General features: G+C 49.3%; 2 protein-coding genes across 4 annotated transcripts in view; both read right to left on the bottom strand.

Annotated features, from left to right (window-relative positions):
* Nucleotides 1–283: 283 nt before the first annotated feature.
* Nucleotides 284–14,565, bottom strand: Tal1 (TAL bHLH transcription factor 1, erythroid differentiation factor). Of its 3 annotated transcripts, none has more exons than XM_075945807.1 (5): nucleotides 14,054–14,565; nucleotides 11,991–12,141; nucleotides 8,287–11,334; nucleotides 7,354–7,448; nucleotides 284–3,756 (listed from the first exon to the last, which is right to left on the bottom strand). In XM_075945807.1, exons 3-5 carry the CDS (start codon nucleotides 8,730–8,732, stop codon nucleotides 3,308–3,310), a joined length of 990 nt encoding a protein of 329 aa, XP_075801922.1. In that variant the 5' UTR covers nucleotides 8,733–11,334; nucleotides 11,991–12,141; nucleotides 14,054–14,565; the 3' UTR covers nucleotides 284–3,307. The 3 variants fall into 3 exon arrangements, with proteins under 3 accessions (XP_075801922.1, XP_075801920.1, XP_075801921.1); XM_075945805.1 differs by having other exon boundaries at nucleotides 8,287–8,733; nucleotides 14,054–14,564; XM_075945806.1 differs by lacking the exon at nucleotides 14,054–14,565 and adding an exon at nucleotides 13,740–13,897 and having other exon boundaries at nucleotides 8,287–8,733.
* An 11,850-nt stretch (nucleotides 14,566–26,415) lies between these two features.
* Stil (STIL centriolar assembly protein) overlaps nucleotides 26,416–27,970 on the bottom strand; it is a 50,745-nt gene continuing 49,190 nt past the window's right edge. Inside the window, exon 17 of the mRNA XM_075946043.1 lies at nucleotides 26,416–27,771. Coding sequence (XP_075802158.1) covers nucleotides 26,985–27,771 — 787 coding nt within the window. The 3' untranslated portion in view covers nucleotides 26,416–26,984. The remainder of the gene's footprint in view (nucleotides 27,772–27,970) is intronic.

Below are 27,970 nucleotides of genomic sequence, written 5' to 3'. Positions count from 1 at the left end.
GATCTAACAGGAAGGAGGAAGTTAACCCAACAGAGAGGTCTATCTGCCAGGCTGCCAACACAAGGACGGGGAACTGAAGCCCCGTGAAGTTGCAGGAGAAAAAGAGGGCACTCTCCTAACCCCTGAGTGTAGCCTCCTTCCTCCCCACAGGCTTGTTCTGAGAGTAGGAGCTGGATCCCGCTTCCTAAGAGGAGCGGAGCCCAGCCTTGCCAGGCTTTTCCTTTTAAAGTGCCCACTCTCAGGCTCTGGGGTGCCACGTGCAAGTACAAAGTCCAGGTCCCTTTGTAAAACTTTTATTTAGAAATCTTCCCCATATAACCTTATATATATATACACACACCATCATCACCACACTGGGTTTTTTTTTGTTTCCCCCCAATAAAGAGTCACACGCCCACAGTGTTGGCCTCTAGGCTGTACAAACATCAAGGTACCCGGAGCAGTTACTCCTCTTCTGCAGAGAAATGCAGAGACCAACACAGTTCATCACATACAGTACAACACTGACGGAAAGTGCTGGGCCTGCCCACAGACATGGTGTGCTATGTACACAGGCTGGGGCAAGCCTTCTGCAGAGGGTCATGTACCACTGGGATCCCAAGTATGGCTAGACCCACCCAAAAGGCCAAAATAGCTGTCAGCTCACTACAGTTGCTGTGCCCTTTGTTTTTGTTTCTGGAAGAAGGATAAAGGTTGTACCATCGTGTTACTTGCCACCACAAATAAACATGAATTATTCTTGAAAGACAGGATTCTCTCTGGTCCTTACATTCATTGTTTTCCTCAAATGTTTCTCATGGTTACATTTTCCCCTTTTGTACAGATATTATTCTTGGGACCTTGCCATTTCTTCAAGGGTGAGGAAGGGACAAAGGGAGAAAGATATGGGGTGTTGAAGATGAAAACAGAATGCAGGGTTTTCCTTAGATCTTACAAAGACCAAACTCCTGGCCCTCTGCTCTAGCCCCGTGGGAAGTACAGCAGTCTGGAGGCACTCGTATCCCCAGTCTCTCTCCCTTTCTCACGTCTATCTCCTGCCTTGAAATCAGGGAGAAATTAAGATTAATCTAGAGAAATGAGGATCTGGATAGCTCAAGGGAGAGTCTTAATAAGCTAAATTACTCAAGTATCAACTGCCCAGGGCCTGAACTCTGGCTGGAACTCACTGCAGGGTCAGCACTAAGGGTAATGAAGCTTTTGTGTCTGTGCTGGGTATTGAACCCAGAACCTCATGTGTGCTGCTCGTCCACTGCACTGCACCCTTAGTGCACAACAGAGCTCTTTATGGACCCCACTGCCTGCTGCATCCATCCCAGCAAGGCTACAAAGCGGAGAAAGGGAGCCGTAGCTTAAGCTCCTAACAAATGTGTGATCTCTCTCAGAAAATCCACCTCCAGATCAACATTTTTCATTCCCAAGTCATCATTCCACCGAGAAGAAAACACAGCCCTCGAGCTCAGGACAGTTGTTCCGTTTTCACTTGGGTCAGACTCCTTGTCCTAACTCCCAAGCAACGGAAGGAACCAACCTTAGTGTTCGCAGCAATATGAGACAGCTGAGTGTGGTATGCGACAATCCCGGTGCCTGACCATATTGTCCCTATGCCTGGAGAATCTCAGGACTTAACAGGAAGAGGAGGGGAGCAAGATCCATCTTTGTCTGCCTAAGTCTGTACTCGGGCACCCTAATGGTATTGAAACTCGAACAGAAAAGTAATGGGCTCTTACGTTACATGATGGGGCCTTTGAGTACTTTCTCTCTGGCTCAATTGCAAAACCTGGGAGAGAGAGGCAGAGGCAGAGGCAGAGGCAGAGGCAGAGGCAGAGGCAGAGAGAGAGAGAGAGAGAGAGAGAGAGAGAGAGAGAGAGAGAGAGAGAGAGAGAGAGAGAGAGAGAGAGCGCTCTAGGTGACACTGGTACAATGACAGATACACAGGACTTCTGTGCAGTTTGTTCCATGGGCTTGAACTTCATTACAGACAGGCCTAGCTTTAAGAAAACCCAGTCCCACCATGAGGATTGATTCAGGAAAGAAACAATGGGGCAGTTGTCCATACTACAAAAGGATTCTCCACTTTACAAAATGACTTGCAGGGGTTATTTCTTTAAAAGATGAAGAAGGATTTGCTTTACAAAAGTTTTCATGTACAGCTTTTCGAGGGGCACTCACAGTGCATGAAACCAACTTGCCATGCACACAAATGGGGCCTGCAATTGTGTGACAGGAGCGCATTGAAAGTTGGGCTGAGCAAATTTGCATGCTCAGGTCTCAAGCCAGGGCCTCACCTCTGACTGGACTCCATGCCCTAGCAGCATGGCCCAGAATTTCCACCAACAACCGATTAGGCAGAATCCCAAATGGAGTATTTATGGGACATTTTGTACTCTATTTGGAAGCCCAAACCCTCAGCCAACAGACATCTTGCAACAGGAAGCTTCCCAAGGAAAGCCCATGGGCTGTACAACCCAAGCACCAACATGCAAAGCATCAGCACGCTGTCATTGTGACGTGCAGGAGATGAACCCCAATGCCCCAAACACTCTTGCTTTACCCTAATGTCGCTCTCCCTTTCTGTGCCTGTACACAGCCCAACAGAGCATGCTCCAGGCTGCTGACCAATCCTCACAGCTGCAGGATAGGAAGGCAAGTCTCAGTGGGGAGAAAGCAGAGCTCTGATGCCCCAGAGCAAGAAGGGCTGTTGGGTTTTTCTGGCCCAGCTAGTTGAGATCAGGCTGTCTGTTCACTGGTCAACTTTTCCAACCAGGCCCTGAAGAAGGCACCTCGAGGCTTGACTCTCCGGAGCAGCTGGCAAGCTGGATGGATCAACACGGACCTGGGTGAAGATGGGGCTCAAGAAGTGGGCAGCTCTTGGGTACCTATATATTTGAACAGAAGCTGCCACAAAAGCCACCCCAGCCAGCTCGGGATGGGCTAAAGGCAAGGCAGAGGCTGCTGGATGCCTCCGGTAATGGGTAACAACCCCGTATCTCGTCCAAAACAAGGCTCACAAACTCTAGACCAAAAAACAGTGACACTTGAGCCTCTAACTGGGAAGTCCTGGGGATTGGAAAAGGGAGAAGACTGTGCCATCTTCAGATAAAGTACCTACTACTTCACTTCATTTTCCTCTTGTTTCCAGGCAGGAAACAGAAACACCAGCTCAGGGTCAGTTGGGACTTCCCAAAGTTCAGACTATAAGGGAAGTTCATCAAGTACAATGCCTGCTTCTCATCCCACCTGCCCTAAAGCCCAGCAATGCAGGGGCCTAACGGGCCCTGCCTGCTGGCCCTGGGCAGCCCCAGACGCATCACCGGGGGCCAGCCCCATCAGTGGCAGGCAGCAGGGCAGGGTGGAGGCTGCGGGCAGTGTGCTTAGGTGTTGGCTCCTCTGTATAACTGTCCGGGCTGGCTGCTCCATCCAGAGAGCTCCCACAGCTGGAGTTGGGGGAAAGCACATCCTGGAGAAGGTCTTCAGGGGGCATGCCACCCCCTGCCCCACCCCCACCAGCTCCCACCACAGGGTCCTTGCCCGGCTTGGCACGCTGAGTGCCTTCCTCCTCCTGGTCATTGAGCAGCTTGGCCAGGAAATTTATGTACTTCATGGCAAGGCGCAGGATCTCATTCTTGCTTAGCTTCTTGTCTGGTGGGTGGGTGGGGATGAGCTTTCGGAGCTCAGCAAATGCTCCATTCACATTCTGCTGCCGCCATCGCTCCCGGCTGTTGGTGAAGATGCGCCGCACTACTTTGGTGTGAGGGCCTGAAGATGGAAGGACGTGGTTAAAAGCAGGCAGAGACCTTCAAAGGGCTCCTCTACCAAGAAGCTATTCCTAGGAGTCCAGCTGACACACGATCTCTGAGATCTACATCCCTCCAGCCCTAGCTAACTAGCCTCATAGCCCCTTCCTCCCTACCACCTTCCACAAACAATGTGTGTCTGTCTGTACTGGGTGCTTCCTATGGGCTCTGCAGCATTTAATATTTATTTTCTGTTTTATTTTAATTTTTTTTGAGACAGGGTCTCATTATGCAATCCTTGCTGTTCTGGAACTCGTTCTGTAGACCAGGCTAGCCTCAAACTTACAGAGATTCATCTGCCTCTTTATCCCACATGCTGGAAACAAAGGCATATTCTGCATGTCCAGCTAGACGAGGGCCATATTTCAGTCACTTAACTCAAGAAACCTTACACAAGCAGGGCGGTGGTGGCGCACGCCTTTAATCCCAGCACTCGGGAGGCAGAGGCAGGCGGATCTTTGTGAGTTTGAGACCAGCCAGGTCTACAAGAGCTAGTTCCAGGACAGGCTCCAAAACCACAGAGAAACCCTGTTTCAAAAAAAAAGAAAAGAAACCTTACACACACACACACACACACACACACACACACACACACACACAAAAATCACGACTGAAGCCAGACTATCTGGGTTCAATTCCTGACCAGAACTCACTGCCTCAACTTCCTCATCTGCACATTGCTGGTAATTTAGGTGATAGATGGTGTCCATGGCTGGTGCATCACACAAGTGAAGCTCACTAAGTGAGAGATAACTCTTTTTTTTTTAATATTTATTTATTTATTATGTATACAATATTCTTTCTGCGTGTATGCCTGAAGGCCAGAAGAGGGCACCAGACCTTATTACAGATGGTTGTGAGCCACCATGTGGTTGCTGAGAATTGAACTCAGGACCTTTGGAAGAGCAGGCAATGCTCTTAACTGCTGGGCCATCTCTCCAGCCCGAGAGATAACTCTTAATATCTACTATCTGTTCGCCAGGTTTTCGCTAACAACCAACACCATGGTAGGCAGTAAATAAGTGGGAATAAGACACGCAGGGCCTGTACCCTTGTAGCGTTTACATGATAATGCGGATGGGAGGTGAAGAATAAGGAACAAACAAAAACACAACAAAAGGCAGACTGGCAAGTAAAAGGTGTAAAGAAGCTACTGAATTTAGCTAAAGTAGCTAACAAAGCATTTATTTTAAAAACAAAACAAACTTGAGGCTGAAGCAAAGCCATCCAGATACAGGGAGGGAAGCAGAGTGGATCTCTGTGCAGAAGGAATGACACGTGCAAAGGCACCGAGGCAGAAACGTGGCGGGTGTAAGGCATAAGAGAAGAGGAGGCAGGGTCCATCGCTCATAAGTCCCTGCAGTAAGAAGGGCATACATTCAGTTCTAGGGTGACAGAAGCACCAAGTGCGGGCTTAGTATATGTCTCCTAAGTGGCCTGTCACAGTGGCAAAAAGAGGGAAGGAGGGGAGGATGCAGAGCAGAAGGGAAAGGAAAGACATCTAGGCCCCCAACTCCAGGAAAGGAACTGAAGACAAGCATGCACAACCCTGCCTGAGCTCAGCAAAGGCTTCTAAGGACGCCTCTGGACCCGGTAATCATTACCACACTGATGCTAAGACTGCCAGACAGCGGACACTAATGCACATGTGCGCAACACCCAAGTGTGCAGAGCACCGTGCCAAGTATTCAAGCATGACCTGGGAGTCTCAGAGCAGGGGAAACACAAGAGGTCAGTGTGGTGGCAGTCTTCCCTGCTACCACAAAGCCACAGGCCCTAGCAACCTTCAGGATGTTTGCTGTACAGAAGGGACAGCCCAGCCTGAGGATCCTACTTATCCTCTTTCAGTAACCACTAGGTCCAGGGCTCAGATTGGACACTTGGGGAAGTGGGGGGGGGGGAGAAAGGATATAGACATCTGAATTCACTGGTCACTTTATGGCTGAGGATGGAGGCAGCGCTCAGGCTAGGACTTACTTGACCAAGTAGATGCCTAATATTTGATGGTCCTTTTCTCTCATTAGCATGCGCCTGTACCTACCCACACTCTATGTTTTCCCCAGAAGTTTCCACAGCCCTTGCCTTGCCTGCAGTTCCCTGAAGCCTTTTAAGGGTCAAATACAGATTGGGAAAAACACCACAAACCTTCAGGGAAGACCTATACTGAACTGCCTCAGAAAAGCAATTTAGTGCCCCCAGACCTCTAGACCAAAGAGTGTTCTCCCAGTTGTGACAAAGGAGGACCAGTCCTTTATATCACGGCTAATGCTCATAAGCTGGTGCAAGCTCCTAGGTGGGCAGGGGGCATTATAATCGTTGTCACAGTTAGCGCCAAACAGACTCTAGAGGGTAAGGAAGAATCCAGAACACATTCCAAAGTTTAAGGCCAATGCTATCATTATGGTCCAGGCCTCAACCGAGACTCAATTTCTTCATCTGTGAAATTGAAGCAAAGTTAAATGCATGGATCTGTGTTGAGAATTACACAAAGACCAAGCATTCAAAAACAAAGTTTGATAGATGCAATAGGTGTCCAACACATGGCAGTAATGAGAGCTGTCACCACCTCACTTCATAGCTTTAGGGTGACAGAGGACTACTAGCAATGAGTTGATGCTGGGAGGCAGGCTGGGGATGAGACACACGGAACTCCTATGTTGAGGAGATCCCAGTGCTGGACACAACTTCACTGTCTCCTGGTAGCTTTTCTGACAGGCAGAGAAGGAGGAGTCAGGAGCACCTACGTGGCATCAGAACCTGTAAGGTTCTCTCTCATCCAGAAGCACCTGTCAGTCACCTTTCCTCTTTGTATGTCTGTATCCTGGGCTATCCTGGGTTCTGGTGTCTTCTGTATTGTCAGACTCGAGCCTTTTCCTTTCTAGAAGCTCAAGTTCTACCACACACACCTTCTACAGGCTCCCGGCCTCCATGCCAGCTTTTCTCCAGCCTCAGCACACTTCCTACAGGGGCCCGAGACAGACAGCAGCACTCTCGCCCCACCATTGTCCTGAGTCTCTCAGTCCGCTTTCATGCCCTGGTAATATCAGGCCAACACTGAGAGGAGTGGGTGGAGCTCCAAATCTCCCTTCACCCAGGACAAAGAGGATTCAGAGTTCCCAACGGGCTGAGTCCCCCTGGTTATATATATTCCATGGCACCATAAGCCACTCTTGGTCTCAGCCCAGAATGTGGAAGAGAGACAAAGTGATCCCGCAACAGACAGACCTAGGAAGAAAATCTTAAAAGGAACAACTCCAGCCGGAGACTCCAAAGTGGATTTGAGATGCAGTTCAGGGACTTCCTGCGAGTTAAGGAATGGGAGTTGGGGACATGAAGGGTTTCTACCCTCCCTGGATCCTTGTCAAAGTGTAGGGATCAAGCCTAGAATGGGAACTACATGTGGCTGACTCTACTGATCTGGTTTAAGTGCCAGTCCTAACTCAGGTTTCGGCTTCTGGCGGTTTGGATGGGCTTCTCGCCTCTGTGAGATGTCTGTATTGTCCCCATGCTCCCCATTGCAGATGGTTCCAAGCAGAGCAAGGGATAAGCGTAGACTCACCATCAGTAATCTCCATCTCATATGGGGAGGGCCTCCTCTTCACCCGGTTGTTGTTGGTAAACATGGGGAAGGCATCCGGTTCCCCGAAGAACCCACTGCAGAAAGAACAGGTGGATAACCATGCGATTGAAGACAAAAAGGCCCCAACCAACAATCACATAATCCCGGCAAACACCTTTGCTCAGGCAGACACAGGTAGAGTGATGATAGGCAACTCCAACACCACACAGCTCTCACTGGCAGTGTCTCTTGCAACCAACCTCACTCCACCACCGCTCCCCATCCCTCCTGGATGGAGCACAGACTGAAAACACTGGCTCGCTAACTCGCCCACCATGGTGCTCCTCTGCAGCTTTGCCAAGCCTTCTCCTAGAATTCCTTCCTCTGTCTGCCTTTCATCTGCCCTCACCACAGCGGTCCAGCAAGGAAGCCAGCATTCTAGCACCAACTACACCCAGTGGCAGAAGGGCTAGGTGCGGATGACAGTGCTGCTCACCGCATCCTAGCAGAGGTTGAGAAGAGCTGCTCTCAGCAACAGCCCGAAGATCCTTCGCTGCAGCTTCCAGAAGGCGAAGACACCCTTTGCATCAAACCTCACCTCTGCTGCAGAGGGGCATTCAACACGTTGGCCTGGAACTCCTACTCAAGGAATCCCTCCTACCTAACACGGTTCTCAGCAGCCTCCACTGCTTCCCACACCCACCCACACGCCTGCACCCTCAAAGGAGCAGGCGGGCATCCCGGGTTTTGCCACAACAGTCCGCTCCCAGAAGTCCCGATCAGTCCTGTTTGCCAATTGGTCTCACTGAAGCCCCTTTCCCACTAGTGCCAAGATTGGGGGACTCTATCCACTACGCTGGGAGTCTTTAACTACCTCCCTTCTCCCAGAGCTCCGCCTGGACCCGCAACGCAGCAGGGCACCAGACAGCTCACCTGCCAAGCGAGGCCAGCGGCTGGCTGAGGCTGTAGAGCAGCGCTCGGCCAGGGCCGGCGGGGGCTGCCAGCGCGGGAGGGCTCAGTTGCACCATGCGGCCGTCTCCAGGCAGCTCTGCGGGGGCTGAGGCGGGTGCGGGCGCCGGGGCGGGTCCAGGAGGTCTGCACAGCTCGGTGGTGGGCACTCGATGGCGAGCTTCGGCTACTACCGCGTCGCGGCTCTTTAAGTCCCTCACGGCCCCGCCCCCACTGGCAGGGCCGCCCCCCGCGCTGCTGCGTGCGCCTAGCTCGATGACCGGGGGCTCCGCCGGGGCTGCGCGGCTCGTCTCCTTGGCGACGCCGTTGAGCAGGACGAGGTGCGGGGGGGCCATGCGGGCCTCGGCCGCGTCCTGTCCCTCTAACTGCGGGTCACTGCGTGCCGCCTCGCTCGGCGGCCGCTCTGTCATCCTGTAACCGAGTAAGGGGAAAAGAGGAGATCACGCACTGAGACGTGAAAGACAGAAAACTCAGCGCCACGTGGACACACCCCCCCACCCTGGTAGCGTGAAGGGCCCGCGGGCCTGGAACTGGAGAGAGATGGTGGTGTCTCTAGATTGGGAGACGAGGTTTGGGAGAGCCGGGGAGGCACAGGGTCCAAGGGTAGGAAGAGAACTGGAGAAAGATGGCAGAAACATTGGGAAAAAAGGAATGCAGCCAGCGAAACAAAATCGAAGGGAAAAGGAGGAAGGAAATGTACGGAGAAGAGAAAGAAAGATCACCCAGTCCCTCCTTCTTAGGCCACAGGGGAAGGGGAGGGAACAAATCCCCCGAGCGGGCAAGCGAGCGTATCCTTCCCGCCCCCCTTTTGGTTTTGGCGGGGAATCTTTCCGGGTCCGAGCAAGGTGCTTTAGGGACCTCTCCCAATCTACTGCCACACACATACACCACACGTAATACACCCAGAAGCATTATGGTGGTGAAGTAGGGTGTGGAGGCTACAAGAACTGGGCTCTGCTCAGCTACAGATGTCAGAAGTATTCCAGAAAAGCCAGCGACCTTCCCCCAGTATTCTCCCTGGCAAGAGGGAGGTTGCCTACGCTAAGCAAATCCATGCTGTATTCTGCAAGCTGCTACCCTTCCACGAGAAAAGAAGTCAAGGAACGCAGCTGATCCTGGATTCTGGCCCCATCCTCCTGCATGCTCCACCCCATATACTCAACTGGACTCCAAGAGAGGGTAGGTCTGGAAGGGAAACCTGACTGAGACACACAGGAAAGTACTCCTGAAGCCGGCAGGATCTGGGCTCCTCTCTTGATGAAAAAGACAATATCAAGAAGGCCCTTGAATTCTTCTAATGAAGCCCCACATACACACAATAGGGTGTTCTCCACAACATGGAATTCAGTTCTCACTGTACAGCATTGCCTTCCTGTATAAACCCCGGGGCCCAGAAACTTCCCAAGTTCTAACCATACCTCTGAGGTGAGCACAGCCACTCATTCCCCAACAGTGTGAGGGCTCTTCTGTTACCTAGCTTCAGCAACAGGCCAGATACAAAATCTGTAAGACTCAGGATCAAAGTTGGAGGGTACTTGTGAACTGCTTTCACTTTAAAAATAAAAATGCTATGAACTCATCAGATGTGGTGGCACATGCCTATAGCCCCAGCAATGAGAAGCATGCTAAAGAATCCTGACTTTGAGGTTAGCCTAGGCTACACATGATCCTATCTCCTCAATGTGTACATTTATGGATGTATGTGCATATATACATACACAGACACCACACACATATTACCACCTTGGCAGGCTTTATAAATAGTTCCAACTAAGATTTCTGCTCCCAGAATTAGATAATTGGGCTATTTTATTTCGTTTTGATTTTTGTTGCATTTACATATGTGTTAGAGGGTGCACATGCCACAGCCACTAATGTGGAGCCCAGAGGACAATTTTCAGGAGCATGTTCTCTCTTTTCACCTAGTGGGTCCTAGGGATCACAAGTTGTTAGACTTGACAGCAACACCCTAACCCACTGAGTCATCTTACTGGCCCAAACTGGGTGTTTTAAGAGAAAATAATACAAAAATGTCCAAGTCTGTTCCAAACAAGAATCCATCTAATTGCTGGTTGCAGACATGAAGCTCCTATTTGACCATTGCAATGCTCTGGACCAGAGTTATCATGGAAACTGATCCCTCCTAATAAGGAAGGGAAACTGAATCTTCTTCAGCCTCCTCCAAAACTTAGGGACTGAATTCAGACTACACAAGCTGTTTTGGGTAGTTCAGTCTGGAAATAACAAAATTCCCCAAGACTGTTACACACAAAATCCCCCAGTATGGCCCTGTGATGCTTCATTGAAATTGACTTCACAATTATAGTGGAGACAAAAGGGCTATATACAGAGAATACCACAACCACCGGAAATGAACCAGAAGTATAGTAGCCACTCTGGCTTCCCTCCCTACTGGTGAAGTACACCAGAAATAAACCAGCCCCTGGTGAAATAGACAAGCCAGGGGTGCTGGTCCCCTACCTCACTGCCACCACCATCTGTGTGCTTTCAGTGACCAAAGCTTTAGTCCCAGCTTCTAATGAAAATTATTATGCTATGCACTGCACTGAGCCCAGTTTCCCTCCGACACGTTTACACTCCCTGATTAATTATGCTGCAATGACAGAAGCTGATTCCCAACGGTCAAAACGAACACATATTCCAGATGAGTTGACCCTGAGCTCCAATGCCTCACCAGATGATAAAAGTATCCCTACCTTCAAGGTTTCCAGTAGAATCCTCCTTGCTCAGCTCTTGGTTGGGCCTTAGGAAAACCTAGCTCACTAAGACCAGGATCACCCTCAGTAGCCATAGGGAGAGGTTACCACTGAATGGCTTTTATGCATTTGTTTTTATTAAGGGAGGATGGAAAGGAAGGCGGCTCAGGACGGGACCAGCGCTAGACTGGGGCAGTCCACCATTGCAGCTCTTTGTGCTTCAGAGACTCAGGCTGCATCTGGGCATCTTCACCTCCCAGTTGCCCCAGTACCAGCCGCAGGTGACAATACGTGCCTGAACAAGGGGAAGGAATAGCTCCTTCTAGGACCGGCATTGCATCCTCTCCAGCAACTTCTAATACCCCAAATCCTAGCTGGGGATTTTTTAGTTACTTTTTTTTTTTTTTAAAGAAATAGCCACTGCCTTAGACTTGGTTTCCCATCCCTCCATCCGCACTCATATGCGCAAGACACAGTAGAGAAACACAAAGCCTGCACCACAACCAAACATCCCAGTGAACAACGCACTACCTCACTACCTCTGCCACCACGGGAGTGGAGATGTGTTCCCCCACAGCTTGCTAGGCCTCAGGCCTTAGCCCGGATAGCCTTGGCCTTTTTCCGGCCTGAGCTCCAAGCACAGGCCGCGCCACCCGGATGTAGCGACAACAAAGTTACAGGCCTTATGAAATGTGCACGGAACCGGGACCATGGGAGCGGCCTGGAGGACATAATCCAACCAGCTGGTTTTATCCGAGGCCGGAAAAAGGAAAGAGCCCTGCTGGAGACCTGAGGCAGCTAGTGGTGGTCAGATCTCGGGTTCTCAGTCTAGGTTAGTTCCCTCCCTCCCCCGCCAATCTTCTCTCAATTCTGAGACTCTCCCAGTTCCCAACCCCGAACACAGTTTCCACAGACATTGCCCCCACCCCAAGACTCCGGCCCGCAACTCACCTGGGGCATATTTAGAGAGACCGGCCCTTCTGGTTAGGACCTCTACTCCTCCACTGGAGAGGGGTCGAGGTAGGAACCCGGATCTGTGTTTTCCCTCGGCTCTTGTTGAGAAGCCAACAGTTACTTAGCTAGAGGTGAGGTCCTGCGCGGTCTGCCGCGCCCAAAGCGAGTTTCCAGGAAAGATGGGGGTGGAGAAAAAGAGGGAGGGCGAGAGAGAAAATGGGGGGTCAATGGCTAGGAATTACCTCGTGTACCCCGCCAGCCCAAAGAATAGCAATCGTCTTTCCGCCTTCAACTTGCAGGTGTTTGGAGCCCCCCTCCCCCAAACACGTCCCGATTAAAAAAAAAAAAAAAAGAACCCTACACCTGACCAATCAGGAATAACTACTTAGTCCAACAACAACAGCCTCTCCAGGCAGGCTGCCCGAAACATTTTCTAACCCTCTAACGGATCTGTCTGATTCAGTGTGGCCGAATTTGTTTTCTAAGCATGGACTCGTCTATGCGGTTTGCTCGGCAAACTGAGCCCAGGCTCCTGCTGCCGACCCAGCGTGAAGGTGTAATTCCCTATATGACGCGGGGTTGTGGGGCGGGGGAGGACGTGATGGAAAAGACAAGACTCTTCAGGCCCTGGTCGCAGGGTCAGAACCTGAGAGTCCCCAGACATGACCCCCATCTACCAACCTTCTGTCCCGAAGGAAGGTAGAACCTGCTTCCAAATGCCCTATTTCCCCGTTAGGGTTGGAGGGGAGAGGATTGTATCTAGTCTAGTTGGGTCCCTTGTTTTCTTTCTACTGGCGGAGTGGGGGATATAAAGGAGGGTATTTCTACATCTGTTCCTCCGCTACCTTTATACAACAATTTTCGATATTTTTCGGGGTTTTAATTGGCAGAAGATGGGAGAAACGCTTATGTTTTGTATCGATAAACAAGGCAAAAAGGAAGAGGGTCAAACGAAAACCCGATGCCGCTTCCTAGTGAGGTAACTGGATTTGGTTTGCTTTTATGTCCGTTTCCTCCCTCCCGTAAATTCTTTTTTTTTTAAAATTGTTTTGCTTGAGTCGTCCACCAAATGGCACGTCGAAGTCTTGGGTTAATTGCGAAGGCTTTTTCTCCCTGTTGCGGCTTTGGCGGAAGTGCAGAACTATCTCTTCCCTGGGTATCAACTCGGTGGGTGCGGGTGAGAGGTTTTCTTTCTCCTTTCTAATCCAAAAGGAGGGGAGGGGAGAAGGGGGAGTCCACCCATTCCTGGTGTTACTTGAGGTTACTGTTTGCTTTATGGCTGAATCTCCGTTCTGAGCAGCTCTCCATTTTCTTTCCCCACCCCAAACCTGGCAACTTGGAAAACAGAGCTAGGGAGGGGCGACGGTGGGACTGCTTTGTTCACCATCCAAAGCAGCTGAAGGGACGAGCTCGTGAGCTTTTTGTTCTATTGTTTTCATTAAAAGGGGGTGTTAATAGTGATGGTGGTGATGACAAAGGTATTATCACAGTACAGAAGAAAACGCAATCATTTCTTCTCCAGCTAGGGTGGCACTGGCGCGGTCCTTCAAACGAAAGCAGACTCTGAGGGCAGCCACCCGCTCACCAGGGATCTGACCCTGCCAGAATGGGGCAGGGACTGTGGAAAATGTCCCCCGGGGTGATCCCGAGGACCCCCACCCCTAGCACCAGACCTGGAAAGTGAGTCAGTCCATTGTCCTTCCCGGCCTCTTCCCCAACCGCTGCGGACGCACCCGCGAAACTGACCAGAAATAGGCGAAACACGGGCTCTGCGGGCGGTAAGACGCTGGCCTCGGCGAGCGCAGTTCAGCTTCCAGCGTGGGAGACACCCCCCCTAACCAGCGGACCCCCCAACACCAAGGCACAGACGGCCTCCGGACAAAGCTGCCTCTCACTGGGCTCTGTCCGCCCACCCGAGCCAATACTGGCTCCCGAATACATCATAATTTGGAATAAAATGTGAAATCCCGCTCCCCGCCCCCATGCCGACGCCCCCACCAGCGCCACGATCTCTTGCTCGCCCTACCCCCACTCCCTCCCCCAGCGATTTGCAAACGCACCTCTAAAGGACACAGGCACAGGACTCTCGGTGGACAGGACCACACATGGTCCAGCCCCAGAGGAGGGAAGCAGAGGAGCACAAGCCTGCTCTGTCCCACAAGCCGGAGCAGGCAGACCCGCACACTGTCCAACATGACACAGCGACATCAGTCACACGCAATCGCACACAGTCACACAACCTAATAGGGTGGGGATCACACCCGCGGCGGCACAACGAAGCCAGCCGAACACTTTGTCCAAGGCCACACACCGCGACACAAGGACCGACCTTGTTGAGGAAAGAAAAGGGGTAATTTACATACAACGAATAAAACGCAGAAGGGCCAAGGAGGGTCGGAATCCCCACACTTAAATAGTGAGGACTTCACACCACCCGCACACGACCTATCGCCAAAAGTCCACGCGGGGAGCAGCCACCGCGGCCCGCCCGCTCACGCACGCACTCTCAACCCGGCCGCCCGCACACACAGCCCAGAAGCAATGGAAGCCGCCAGAGCCTGGCTCTTTTCTGTCTATTGCGCAAAGGGAAAGGGGGAAGGAAGGAAGAGAGTCTCCCCGGCGGGAGGGGCGGCGTGGAAAGTGCCCCCCCCCCCCCCCGGCCCCGCGGGAAGAGCCTGGGGAGAGGGAGCCCAGGCTTCAGTGCGCACGGGGAAGGAGTGTAAAAACGGACGGCAATTCCGCGGAAGGCGGCTGTCGCCTGCCCCCGGGAAGGCCGGGTTGCTCGGGTTTTTGCGCCCTGGGGTGCGCGCGTGGCCATGTTGGGCCGCCCCCGCCCGCGCCCAGCCGCGCGCTCTAATCCCGCTCCCGCCCGCGGCCTCGTTAGCACCGGCCGTGTGCGCCGCGGAGATAAGGCGCCGCCGCGGGCCCGCCAGCTCCGATAAGCGCCTCGGCCATTATGGGCCAAATGATTCATTTTAATTTGGCAATTTCTCCGGAGGCAGCGGGGACGGGTTGCGGCGCTGGACTGGCCCAGGAATGAGCAGCGGAGAGGGCTGAGCGTGCACGCTGGGACCTGACCGGTCCAGCCCCATTTTCCACCCCTGGCCTCTTGGGATTCCCGCTCCCCACAAACTCGGTTCTCCGCCTTCCAGATGCTCCTTCAGCGGCTTTGGCCACTGCTTTAGACTCTTAAGACCACCGTGACTCCCCAACCATCACCTCCAACCTTCGCTTCTTCATTCATTCGTTCTCCAGTGTCCTCGAAACCAAATACCTACGGTCTGTTTCTCTTATTACTATACCGCACCCCCAGCTCCTAGCTGATGGTCAGCGTGGCCCCTGACCACTCTAAACTGGAGTTGCTTAAATCCAAGCTCTATGGGAGACAGAAAGAAATATCAATAAAGAGACAAAATGTCCCTTTGGCTTGGTTTCAGGATGAAAGCAGAACCCACGAAGTCCCCCTCCCATCCCCCTCCGCGCCGCCCTGTTGCTTAACACAATCTTTAATCTTGGTACTGAAGCAGAGTATCTCTACAGATACTATTTAGTTTTCATTTAACATGCCTAAGGACAGGAGAGACATCGGAGGTTGAGGACTTGCCCTTCCTGTGCTACGCCAAGAATTGGATTCCCGGCACTAGCACTACAAAAATAAAAATAAGTACATAAATTAGTGAACTCTAAATTGGCTCTTTTCTTTGTCTTTTGGTTTTTGTTTCTCAAGACAGGGTTTCTCTATATAGCCCTAGCTGTCCTATAACTCACTCTGTAGGCCAGGCTGTGTCTTTCAACACAGAGATCTGCTTGTCTTTTTCTTTAGAGTGCTGGGGTTAAGGGCATGCGCCACCAGGACCCAACTTTTATTTTTTTTTAATTAGCATACAATTACATATCATTTTGGCATCTTCGAACAGAACAAAGTGTGCTTTAGTGATACTCCCTCCCCTTCAGCGAACTCACCCCCTAAATCGGACTTTTCTTACAGGTGAGAAAACGGACTAGGGGGAGCAGGTGGCAGGGCCATGCCAAAGTAACTCAAAGTTCAATTTCTAGTGAGTGGCAGAAGCCTGATTTGAAGGAAGGTTTGGCATTGAAGCCCGTAGGCTCAGATCGTTGTAGGAACTCAGTGGGCTGAGGAGTTCCTGGTTTCATCTTTTCATAAGGGTGGAAACTGGATTCTGTACAGGAGGCAAAGACTAAAGAATCAGAAGTTTTAGGTCATCCCCAAAAACTTATGGAATCCTGGGCCAGTTTGGGCTACATGAGATCCTATCTCAAAAATAAATAAATAAATAGATAGATAGATAGATAGATAGATAGATAGATAGATAGATAGATAGATAGATAAATAAATAAAGCAAGCAAGCAAGCAAGCAGAGACTAATGTTGGTTGTGGAGGTGCACACCTTTAACCCCAGCAATTGGGCGGCAGAGGCAGGTGGGTGTCTATGAGTTGGAGGACTGACTGGTTTACATATAGAGCTCCAGATCAGCCACATTTATAGGAAGACCCTGCCTTGAGGAGGCGAAACAAAGGAAAACAAGTTGTAAGAGCCACTTAGGCAGGAGCAAAGTGAACAGTATCTTCTGATGGTAAAAGGACCACTGCACTGATGAACTCACAGCTGTGGCTGCCTGTACAAGATCAAGTCAGATTCTAGTACGGAGAGGGGAGGGGCTCAGGAAGTCCCACCCCTAACTGAAGAGCTATTGACAATTGATGACTTCTGGAGAACTCATTTTTTAAGGGTTTGACCCCTGTACATAGACTATCCTCTAGTGGATGGCCCCACATGCATGAGTTAATGACCGTCATAAGTTGGTCTCTGAATTTTTTTAAAAAAAATACGTGTATGAGTATTTTGCCTGTATGAATGTCTCTCTGTACTGTGTCCAGAGACTGGAAGAGGCTTCCCTGGAATAGAAGTTAAAAGTATTTGTAAGTCAACCTGTAGACACTGGGAATCAAATCCAAGTCTCTAGAAGAGCAGCCAGTGAAAAAAGAGCACTGGGATGTGAGGAGATAGGGAAGTAGTGGGGGGCGAATATGCCCAACATATATTTTATGAAATTCTCAAAGAATAAAAGACGCACACCTTTAATCCCAGCACTCACAGAGGCAGGCGAATCTCTGAGTTCCAGGCCAACCTAGTCTACATATGGCATTTCAAGGCAGCCAAAATTACATAGATGGACCCTATCTCAAACAGACCTAAATAAAGCCAGGCAGTGATGGTACAGGACTTTAATCCCAGCACTCGGAAGGCAGAGGCAGTCAGGTCTCTGTAGACCAGTTTAGTCTACACAGAGAGTTCCAGGATCCAAATTACACAGAGAAATCCTATCTGTGGGGAGGGGGAAGTTTAACTAAATAAATAATAAAAATACATTTTTAAATTACAAAGCCATATACATATATCATGATAAAATAATTTCAAAAGCGGGTGGCTGGGAGCTAATGTAACATCATTTTCACTTGTCTGGTTGTCATACAGAAATTAAGGGCATTAAAGGAAATTAAAGGGCAGAGACATGTGACTTGGCCAAACTTATAGCTAGTGAAAAGCCAACATCTAAACTCTGTTGGCCAATTCCCAATCCATAGCCTGACTCAGCACAGCAGACTGCAGACTGCATTGACCTTCCAGTAGCTTTCAATGTAAAAGCCCCTAGTCTGGCCACAGACTGAGATTCAGTCAAGGGCTGCTCCCCACCCCCACCCCATCTGAGTTCTGTCCCTCCCAGATTTCAGGACCCATACATGAAATGGAGTGTAGCTCAGTACACCTGTCCGTGCTTTCTGTCCCTATGTCTTCTGATGAGAGTTCGTCTGCTGTGTGTGTACAGGCAACTTCCATGGAGTCCCCTAGAAATCTCTCCTGTCCTGAGAAAAATATCGGTTCCTTCCCCACCCCTCCCCACAAAGCCCTTGCCTGTGCTTGACTGCTGGGTTTAGAAAGTGAACAGGTACGACTATGAGATTGAACCCATTCTGCCTGGGCTGTAGGAGGAGTCACTTAACATCTCCTAACCCAATGGTTCTCAACCTGTGCATCAAGGATCTTTTCACATCGGGTCATCTAAGACCATAGGGGAACACAGATATTTACATTATAATTCATAAAGTTGCAAAATTACAGTTATGAAGTAACAACGAAAATGATTTTGTGGTTGGAGTCACTTCAACACTAACTGTATTAAAGGTAGCAGCAGCATTAGGAAGGCTGAGAACCACTGTCCTAACTCCTGTACAAAGAGGACATCTATTCCTGTACTGCCTGTGAGCTTAGATGGGCATGCTTCCAGAGAAAGCCAGTCTGGACCAGCACTGAAGCGGGAGAATTCACGTAAGAGATGGAAAACTGGTAGTATGGGTGGAGGAACCGAAGGTTTTGTTTTTACCGTTTAGTTTATTTACATAAGGGCTTGGAGTCCTATGTAAGATAGGATTTGCTTTTTTAGGAAACCTTTAGGTTGAAATGGCGGCAGGGGCTGGCGGGTGGGAGTGGGGGAATGAAGGCTGGGACCAGTACAGAGACAATGGAAGGGGATTAGAGTTTGTTTTAATCTTTCTTAGAGGAAGGAGGTGGAAGAGAGCGTGTGAGTTTTGTGCGAAATATTTAAGACAGAGTTTGGAAGAACTGGGGTGGAGAGTAAGGTCGAAGAATCCAGGCAACCTTGAGTTTCTGGATGTCTGGGGCAGTTACTTAAAGTGTGTGTATGGGGGGGGGGGTAAGGCCTAGGGACTTGGAAAGGTTATGTATTTTATCTTGAACTCGATGACCGATGACCACCGGATCCTTTTCCAGGGTGTGAAATGGCCTTCTCCAGTGCTTCCAAGGTCGGTTAAGGAGTATGGTTGGATGGAAGGTGCCGGTCTGCCCTTCCCCACTTCTATACAGGCCTCTTGCGTAGAGCTCAGCAGCCTTGCCCTTCCTGGGCCCAGGACCCCCGCCTGAGGCTGGGGGCTCGTGACGTGTACAGGCTCTGCGTTCCTTGTTTCCGACGGTGGAAAAAACGGAAACTGTGAGCTAAGCTGGGCGCCGCCCGAAATAGCATCTGGTGCCTGTCGGTCAGCGCTTTGTCCGAGCGCTCCTGAGCCAGTGACGCGGCGGCCAGGAAATGCCAGCCCTCCTCCACCCACCCCGAGCCCGGCCTCGGTCGGACAGGAAACTTCTGAGCGCCTCAGTGGGGGTGGCGCGGGTGTGGGGAGGTGAGGACCCAGGGAGTGAGTGAGACTGGAGTCTGGTCTGGGTAGGAAAGAACGTAGGGACAGAACTCTGCACTTCTAGGTCCTAGGTTGTCTGCACTCCAGAACGCAGGGTTAGCAGTGGTTTCCAGCCATTATAGCGAGAATGTATGCACAACCACCAACTCTCTGTAGCAGTTGCTGATGGTCACCAAGACAGCGCCCAGGCTAGTGACACATCAAGACAGTAGATGTACCTATTCTACACGGCTCCACCTGTCATCTGACTGTGCACAATGGCCCTGCCCTGCTGCTGGGGTGATGCCGCTTTGGAGGTGAGAAAAGAGGCTCACCCTTGGTCACTTAGCTGGTTTGTTCCTAGGACAGCATGGTCTGTTGTCCCCTCCACTCTTGCTGGCTATCTGACATTTCATCCGGTGTGAGAACTACTTTAAAATCCTCAGCTGAGCACTCTGTATGACTGTAATATGTCTGAATTTAAATTCTTTGTGAATTTAGAAGCCATAATTTTCATAAAAAAAACAAAATTACACAAGAGGAAAAGAAAGCAACAAGGAGCTACCATGACACAACCATTAAAACGGCTAAAGGATGAAAGTCTGAAAACGCCAAATGTTGACAGGGATGGAGGCCAACTGGTTTTTTTTTTAATTCTGTACTCTTTTTTTGAGATTTTTTTTATGTGCATTAGTATCTCACCTTTATGTATGTCAGAAACCCTGAAATGGAGTTACAGCTGTGAGCTGCCATGTGGGTGCTGGGAATTGAACCTGGGTCCTCTGGAAGAGCAGCCAGTGCTCTTAACTGCTGAGCCATCTCTTCAGTCCCTCAACTGGGATTCTTGTACACTGAGGGAGTGGAAGACTTACTCAGCCATCTTGGAGAAGACTTTGGTAGCTCCCTATAGATGTCTGCTTACTACATACATACTTACGGAGAGAAGTAAAACCATATCCCCATGAACATGTGCACACGAAGCCTTATTCACAGTAGCAATAAAAATAAATAAATAAATAAGCTGGGAGTAATGGCATACAGTTTAATTCCAGTGCTTGGGAGGTAGAAGCAGGTGGATCTCTGTGAGTTCAAGGCTAGCCTGGCCTATACTGTGAGTTTCAGGACAGTCAGAGCTACATAGTGAGACTCTGTCTCAAAAAAAAAAAAGTAGAAATAATTCAAAAGTGTATCAACAGGGGGGTACATAAATTGGCATAGGCATGAAACTAAATACTGCTGAGCAATAAAATAACTTCAGATATATGTAAAAACATAGAAACCCCCCTCCCCATGCATGCTCAGTGAAAGAGGTCAGACAGTGTCTATAGTATCTGGCTACATGTACATAAAACTCTAGAAAAAGCAAAATGAATCCACAGTGGCAAAGTTCAGAAGGGTAAGGAGCAATAGTGGAGGGGGTACAGCTCCAGAGACACAAAGGAACATTCTGTAACAGACATATTCTACATGTTGATTATAGTCTATGATGACTATAGAAGTGTATGTGTTTGTCAATCAATTCTCGATCAATTGAATACTGAAATGGTACATCTTATTGCACTTAAAGCATGTCTTAACACAGCTGTTTACAAACATTCTTTGTGCCCTTCTTCAAGTTTACCTAGTCTAGAAAAACTTCCCTGTCAACCTGTCTTGTCTGTATTGTCTCCTCCTCTCCCTCTCCCTGGTGAACTTGTCAAGGAGCCTTCCATCCAGCGTTACTTGTGTTGCTCAGCCCTAGGGCCCAAGGACAAGAGGAAAGCTCTGGAGATAAGAGAGAACCCAAAGCGATGGTGTTTGGAAGAGTGATGTGCACATCTGTAGGAAGCAGCGCACTGCTTCCTCTGACCTCCAGTCTTCCATTGCAGCAAGGATGCAGTGGGGACCCCAGGGTCCATTCCTTTCATCTGTTATCTTGTTCACTCTGCTTTTCATTTCTCCAGGCTCTATCTTAGGCTCGGACAAACCCTGAATCTGCTCCTCTTTCCTGTATAAAGCCCTTGTCTCTGCGTCTGTCTTTAATCTGTCATGTCTGCTTCCTTCCTCTGTAGCCTCTGCTTGGGTTCTCAGTGAGAGCTCCCGTTTCCGCAGAGGCACCTGTGAAAGCAAGCTTCCAAATCTCTTCACACTCCTCACTGACTGAGACAGTCATCCGCTGGATGGGGTGGGGAAGGAGAGGAAATGAAAAAGGTGTGTAGGAGGAAAGGTAGGGTTTTTTAAAGCGTTGTTAAGGAGACCCATAGGCGTCAGGCAGACTGGACTCTGCCAGGCAACTTCGGATCACCAGAAGCCATGGCAGAAGACATCTATCTCCTCTACATAGTCCCGGGTACCTGGCTCTGAACCCAGACCCCATGACATGACCTTCTAGCATAGGTAAGGGTGAATAACTGATCATCAGGGCACCCTGAACTAGAGACTCTCCTCAAACACTCTGTGCCTCAGTTTCTTCATCTCTAAAAACATCACTGTTCACAGGGTTGTTGAAAAGACTGATTGATATAGCTGTGTAAAAAGCACCATGTCTAGGCATTTAAGGAACAGATAGGTGTTGTTGCTGCTGTTTTTAATGAGCCTGACTCTATCCAGACCCTGTATTTGGGTGTAGAGACACTTTGATGGAGGAAACAGAAGCAGAGGCAAAGCATCACCATGCAACCTGATATGTGTCCTGCTAGAGAGGGGCGTTAAAAAGCACTGAGAATCCAGGAGAGGCTGCGTACCAGACAGGCTTTTACCCTGGGGTCCTTAGCTTTGGACTGTAATGGGGCCAGAGTAGGAAAGATGAGGAGCAAGTGGAAAAACACAGCCTAGGAATTGGAAGGCACATTGGAGGATGGAAGAATCTTGGTGAGGCTGTGGCTCAAGTTGTATGAAGTGGATTTGTGAGGATGGTGGGCCTGGATGAAGCAGACAAAGCCAGCTTTGATCATTCTTGTGTTCCATTTACTACAAGCCTAGTTTTTGCCAGACAATGTCCTGGTGCCTGCATATCAAGGATGAAAGCTCCCCTTTCTTGGGTAACAGGCTATGTAGGAAAGTAAGTCCTTGGTTGGGGCTGGGAAATAACTTAGTTGGTGGAGTGCTTGGCATGCTGAATCCCTGGGTTTGATCCCCAGCAACCCATAAACTAAGAATGATAGAACACCCTCTGATGCTAAAGACCAGGGAGGTGAAGGTAAGAAGTTCAGCAGCTCAAGCTCACCCTTAGCTGAGTGAGTTTCAGGTCAGCCTTTGCTTTAGACCGAGTCTAAATGAAAAAAGAAATTCCAGCTTCCTTCCAATCTTGACATCAGTGGTGGCAGAGGACAACCTCTGCTCCTGCCTTGGAATGGTCTCCTTATTCTCACTCGTTCTCTTCTGTCTGTTGGTTCATTTTGAGCAGTAGTGTGGGCTCTGTGCTGACCACCAGGGGCATGAGAGGACTGAGTCCATCTGGGCTGTTCTCAGGGACCCATTATGGTTTCTGCCTACTACAGGCTTAAGGGAATTTGTGATGTATAAGTGGGCATTTTGCTTCTCCTAGACTACCCATCATTATCTTGTTTCCCCAGGCCTTGAGGAAATCAGCCTTACCAAATATGGGATGGGGCAGGAAGAGGATGGTAAGCACCAAGCAAATTTTCTAGGACAGAGGAGAAGCAGAAGCAGCAGCAGCAGCAGCAGCAGCAGCAAGGTTGGCCTGAACTCCCTGCAGAGCAGAAATCCCTAGGTCCCTTGATTATTCCCAGCATGGTGCTAGGCACAAAGACCCTCCAAAGATAAGATTGTGCCCATGGCTTGTCTTTATATAGCATATCACAGACTTCATTGAAGAAATCAATGAAGGATGGAGCCAGAGAGAGAAGAAATAAAGAAGGTAAACACCCAGCAGGAACCTGGGCTTCACTTGGAGGAAGTAGAACTGTCTAGCTTTCTTGGCTCTAAAACCAGCCACAGAGCTGTCTAAAAGGGCACGCTGTTTGGCCTGGAAAGACAGAGAAACGGACCTCAGATTGTGGTCACACTAGCCTTGAATGGTGCCCCCACCTGTTGCAGCCGGGAAATGCACGTTTCCGTGGAGTGGCATAGACGCTTACTCCACAAGTCAGTCTTGTGCTGATGGAGGTCCGGGTGGGAAATCTGAAGTCACTCATCAGCAGTGACTCATCTGTGGCCTACTCCCAACCTCAGCTAAGTCCTGATGCCACTTTATCAAGGTAGGGCATGAGCTTTAGGGAACCTAAGTTAATGCCTGCCTCATCCCTCTACCCTACCTGTGGTTCTTCACTGGACAAGGGGGTTATACACCAGAGTACTCATAGCCATGAGTACACACATGCAAGATGGCGTCAGAGGACAAGAGGATCAGAGAAAGAGCGATGGAGTTTCAACAAAGGAGGGAAAGACAGTACTCCCGCGTGAGGCCTCCAGCTTTCCTGTAGGATGGAGAGGATGCAAGGGGAGTACATAAGCTGGGTTTTGAAGTGTTCTCCAAAAGTGATTTGGAAGCGACGGCAGAGATAGAAATCTGGAACTGTGTGTACTGCCTTTATTCCTTTTCCGGAATGTCGGGCTTCAGTTGAGGGCATGGGTTGGACTGCTTGATTGCTAACTTGCTCAGACCCTGAGACAGATGAAGACATGCTGTGGAGGCTGCGGCTCTGAGTTCATCTCAGTTGGTGCACCCTGCACTGTGATCCAGACCAAGTCCCTGCTGTCCTCTGGCTGTGTCCTCAGGTGTACACAATGGAGAGCAAGTGACTTTTTAGGACCCCACAACCATGACTCCCACGAATGCCTGATGTCATCCTTCCCGTTGTTTTTGATAAATACCTTGTCCTGGCCCCAGACCTCCCATGAAGAGGCAGGACACAGCTCTCCCCAAATCCATCCTTTTCCTGGAGTTCAGCCTCTGGCCAGGAAATGGAAAAGCAGGATTTCCTCTGAGGATGCTCTCCTCTGACCCAGACGGCTCCGGTTACGGGAGATGGGGGTGTAGGGGCATCACCCAGGCACCTTTTAGTGGGGCTTTCTTTTACTTGGAAATGTGTGAGATGTGGAGCCAACATGGTGGCCTTCTTTCAGTCAGCATGCCTCCACAACTTCTTTGTTGGGAAAAGTAACACTGTGTGTGTGTGTGTGTGTGACGTATATTAAACATTATTTTAAAAATGAGGGAAATCTTTCCTTATCTACACCTGGGGAAACCCTCTAGGATCTTTCAGGGTGAGACTTGACACCACTTGCTCTCATAGAGAAAGCCCTTCCTCCCTCTGGACCTTCTTGGCTCTGCTCATGGATTTTTTTTTTTGTTTTCTTTGAGACAGGGTCTAAAAAGTAGCCCTGGTTGTCCCAGAATTTGCTATGTAGACCTGCTGGTCTGAAGCCCAGAGATCTACCTGCCTCTGCCTGCCAGGTGCTGGGATTCAAGGTGTGCACTACCATATCTGGCTCGTGTCTTTTTTTTTGTACCAACATTTCATGCACAGTATGTCACTTAGGGCTACCCTGTCGCCTACAAAATCAGGGAACTAAAACCTCTAAGTTTCCTACCTAGTTTTGAGTTTGGGGCACAGGAACAAGAACCCAGTGGTTGCTGACTCCCAGTGCAGCCATTCCTACTGTTGGCTCCCCGCCCTAAGTCCCCTCCTCCAAAGCGGTCTGTTCACCTCTCCAATACTTTGTCATGGAGAATGTTTTCCATTCTCTTTCTTATCAATACCAAAAGTCTGGGAAAATGCCACTTTCCCAGAATACTCTGAAAACAGCCTCCCTCTGTTCCCTACCACGCTGACATTTTTCTAGCTTCTACCTGACTGCATCAGCCCCTCATCACTGAGCTCTGACAAGGCATAGTTGCCTTGTTGGTCATTAAGTCCAACATCTTGGGTCAGTACCTAGCAGGATCCACACACCTGTTGAGTTCTGAGGGGGAAAGAGTGCTGGTGTAGAAGAAGGGTAGAGGGGGCAGTTGCTGGAGGCTGTGGACGGACATGAGGCAGCTGACTTTGGCTCAGTTTTAGTTGGTACGTTTTATCTTCTATAAAGAAGCCTTAAACATGCCTGCTGTACAGGTTTTAGTGAAATACCTGGGGAAACACCTGCCTTTGCCTCCCTGAAATTAAAGGCATGGGCCACCATACCTGGCTTAATATTGTTTTTTCAAAGTGCAATACAAATGGCACCTGCATTCCCTTTTTGGGTGGAGCTTGAAGGCTCAATTTAAAAAGAACATTGACAATTCTGCTACTTACTGGAAATTGCAAGTAGAACATAGAGGGAAACCCGATGTCACTTCTGTCTTAATTGTGACTTGAAACTGCAGCAATGAAGGGCGGGAAGGGGGCGCTAACTGCTCCCTGGCTCCACTAACTAGCAATAGTTCTCTATTAGTATTGTCTCAGCAAGCCACAGCTGGGTTAGAAAGACATTCAGAGAACAAAAGTCTACCTTTAAGAGCCAAACTTTAATACAAGGCTACCTCATCATAACCTCGGCAGAAACATTCATCTTTTAAGTGAATGAGGATATTTTTCTTTATATTTAGAAATACCAATTTAAAACAACTTGGGGGAAGCAGAAGTAAAGAATTACCGACACACTCAACACATGGACAGCTCTCAGGACATTATTCAGAGAAAGGCAGTAAATTTCAAAAGGTAAAATGTTTTATAAAAAGATATTTTAAAAGTACAGTTTTCTGTAACATTTTTTTCTTTTTTTTATATATTTATTTATTTATTATGTATACAATGTTCTGTCTGTATGCCTGCAGGCCAGAAGAGGGCACCAGACCTCATTACAGATGGTTGTGAGCCACCATGTGATTGCTGGGAACTGAACGCAGGACCTTTGGAAGAGCAGGCAATGATCCCAACCTCTGAGCCATTTCTCCAGCCCTTCTGTAACATTTTTTAAATGATAAAAACATTCTGATGATGGGACCATCAAGGGTAGGGATTGAAGGGTTTTGGGTTACTGGAAACCACGGGATATAATTTCATGTGTATACACAAAAAATGCAAATCAATGGTACACCTCATGGACTCAAGTATAAAATTCAGTGCAAGAGACTTGGTGTGAGGTCCTGGGCTCCACCCCCAGCCTGCCTCTTCCCACCAAATAACAACCAAAGGCAATGAAAAGTTCTGTGGTTCTCTCAGTATCGAGCCTAATGTCATTTCTCAGTTTTGAAACTTACTATGAGCATGTAAGAAATCTTCTTTGGGAGACACTGGGTACAATGCATACCCGAGCCAGATGCGGAAGGCAGGAGAAATCTGAAGCCAGCCTAGGCTACATACTGAGACCCTGTCTCAAAAAACTCTACAGTTGAGGATGTAGCTCGGAGGTGGGGCTCAGTACAGAGCCCATTAGTACACGGGAGGGCCTGGGGTACAGGGGGTACATTTGAACTTGATTTGCTGTAATACCTGATCTTAGGGTTATTATACTTCTGTTTTAGGCTCAGTGACACAGGAGCCCAGCCTTCCCACTAAGCAGCCATTTCATAACTGGGTCCTCTAAATGCTACTATAATTAGCAGCTAACAGGAAACAGACTCTCACAGTTATTAGAAGCCCCACAGGTCATGGCCAGTGGTGCATGCCTCCAATCCTACCTAGCACTTGGGAGGCAGAGGCAGGTGGATCTCTAAGTTTGAGGGCAGCCTGGGCTACACAGAGAAGCCCTGTCTTGAAAGACAAACAAACAAACAAGCAAAAGAGATCCCAAAGGTCTGGCTTTCTTAAGTGCCGTCAATACACACGTAGTCCTCACATCACAAAGGAGGGGCAGAGCTAAAATAACTTCGGTAACTGTCGGAGACGTTTCACATCTAAGAAGGTACCCACTGAATTCATGCTATTCAGATGCTTTAAAGTCTCAGGAGGCTGCAAGTTTCCAGGAAACACTACAACGTCACTTTCATTTTCCTTCTCTGGATGTCGAGTAAACTCTGCTTTTCCGGTTCGGAGGCTCACTGCAGGATCCGGTTTAAGATGCCTTAGTGAGAAAGCAGGGTCTTCACTCAGCTGCTCTGTTGCTCTTGGCTGCACAGCCTCATTTGTGATATTTCTCAACACTGGTGTATCTGGGTGCGTGTCCTCAGAGCCACAGTCAGAACACTGAGCTATTCCACAGGCATTCTGAGCAAGTGCTTTCTGATGACCAAATTGTGCAGGTCTGTATGCAGGGTTTCCATCCAACGCATGGTCCATCTCACTATCTGTGTGGCCGGAAGACTCTTCATCCTCACTATTGTCATTGCTTTCTAAGAGCCCATATCTCTTCATGTATTTTTTGGTTGCAAATGACATGTTGCTTGGTGAAACTAAGCTAAGGCCGACCTTGCTTTTGTCTGAATTAAAATGTAGAAGGCCAAAAGATGGGTCACAGTTATTTTGGTTTGATCGCGCGAGAGACAGTTGTGACAGCTGATTTTCATTCAAGTATTTCAGAGCTATAGCATTTGCCTCCATGCTCAAATCCACACCAGTGGGGCTTAAGCCGCTCATGCCAACATTAGCAAATGACATGTAGTTTAATCCAGAGATCACCGCTTCTGGGCTGATGCATGCCAAAACACTGCAAGACACAAAAAGTAAGGCAGTTTTTAATCTTATTTTAAGTAGCAAGAGTTTCATTCTGCAAAAGTAACAAAGGTTTCAACTTTAAGCTTACTAGGGCTTTTTTACTAACTACCCAGACTTAGTCCTCAGGGGCAGACACACATTCAGGGTACTCATAACTGGGAGGTAACCCCTGTTCACAGACTGAATGCAGA

The sequence above is a fragment of the Microtus pennsylvanicus genome, chromosome 13 (genome assembly GCF_037038515.1).
Source record: "Microtus pennsylvanicus isolate mMicPen1 chromosome 13, mMicPen1.hap1, whole genome shotgun sequence".
Classification (NCBI taxonomy): Eukaryota; Metazoa; Chordata; class Mammalia; order Rodentia; family Cricetidae; genus Microtus; species Microtus pennsylvanicus.
The sequence above is the reverse complement of the archived record's forward strand: the minus strand, read 5'-3'. Positions and strand labels throughout refer to the sequence as shown.

Excerpts from the sequence above, each read along its gene's own strand:
- Tal1 (XM_075945807.1), bottom strand. The coding sequence starts at position 8,732 with ATGACAGAGCGGCCGCCGAGCGAGGCGGCACGCAGTGACCCGCAGTTA. Across the intron at positions 7,449-8,286 it reads CCGCTGGCCTCGCTTGGCAG|TGGGTTCTTCGGGGAACCGG; the intron begins GTGAGCTGTCTG and ends TTCTTTCTGCAG. Across the intron at positions 3,757-7,353 it reads TGAGATGGAGATTACTGATG|GCCCTCACACCAAAGTAGTG; the intron begins GTGAGTCTACGC and ends TTCCATCTTCAG.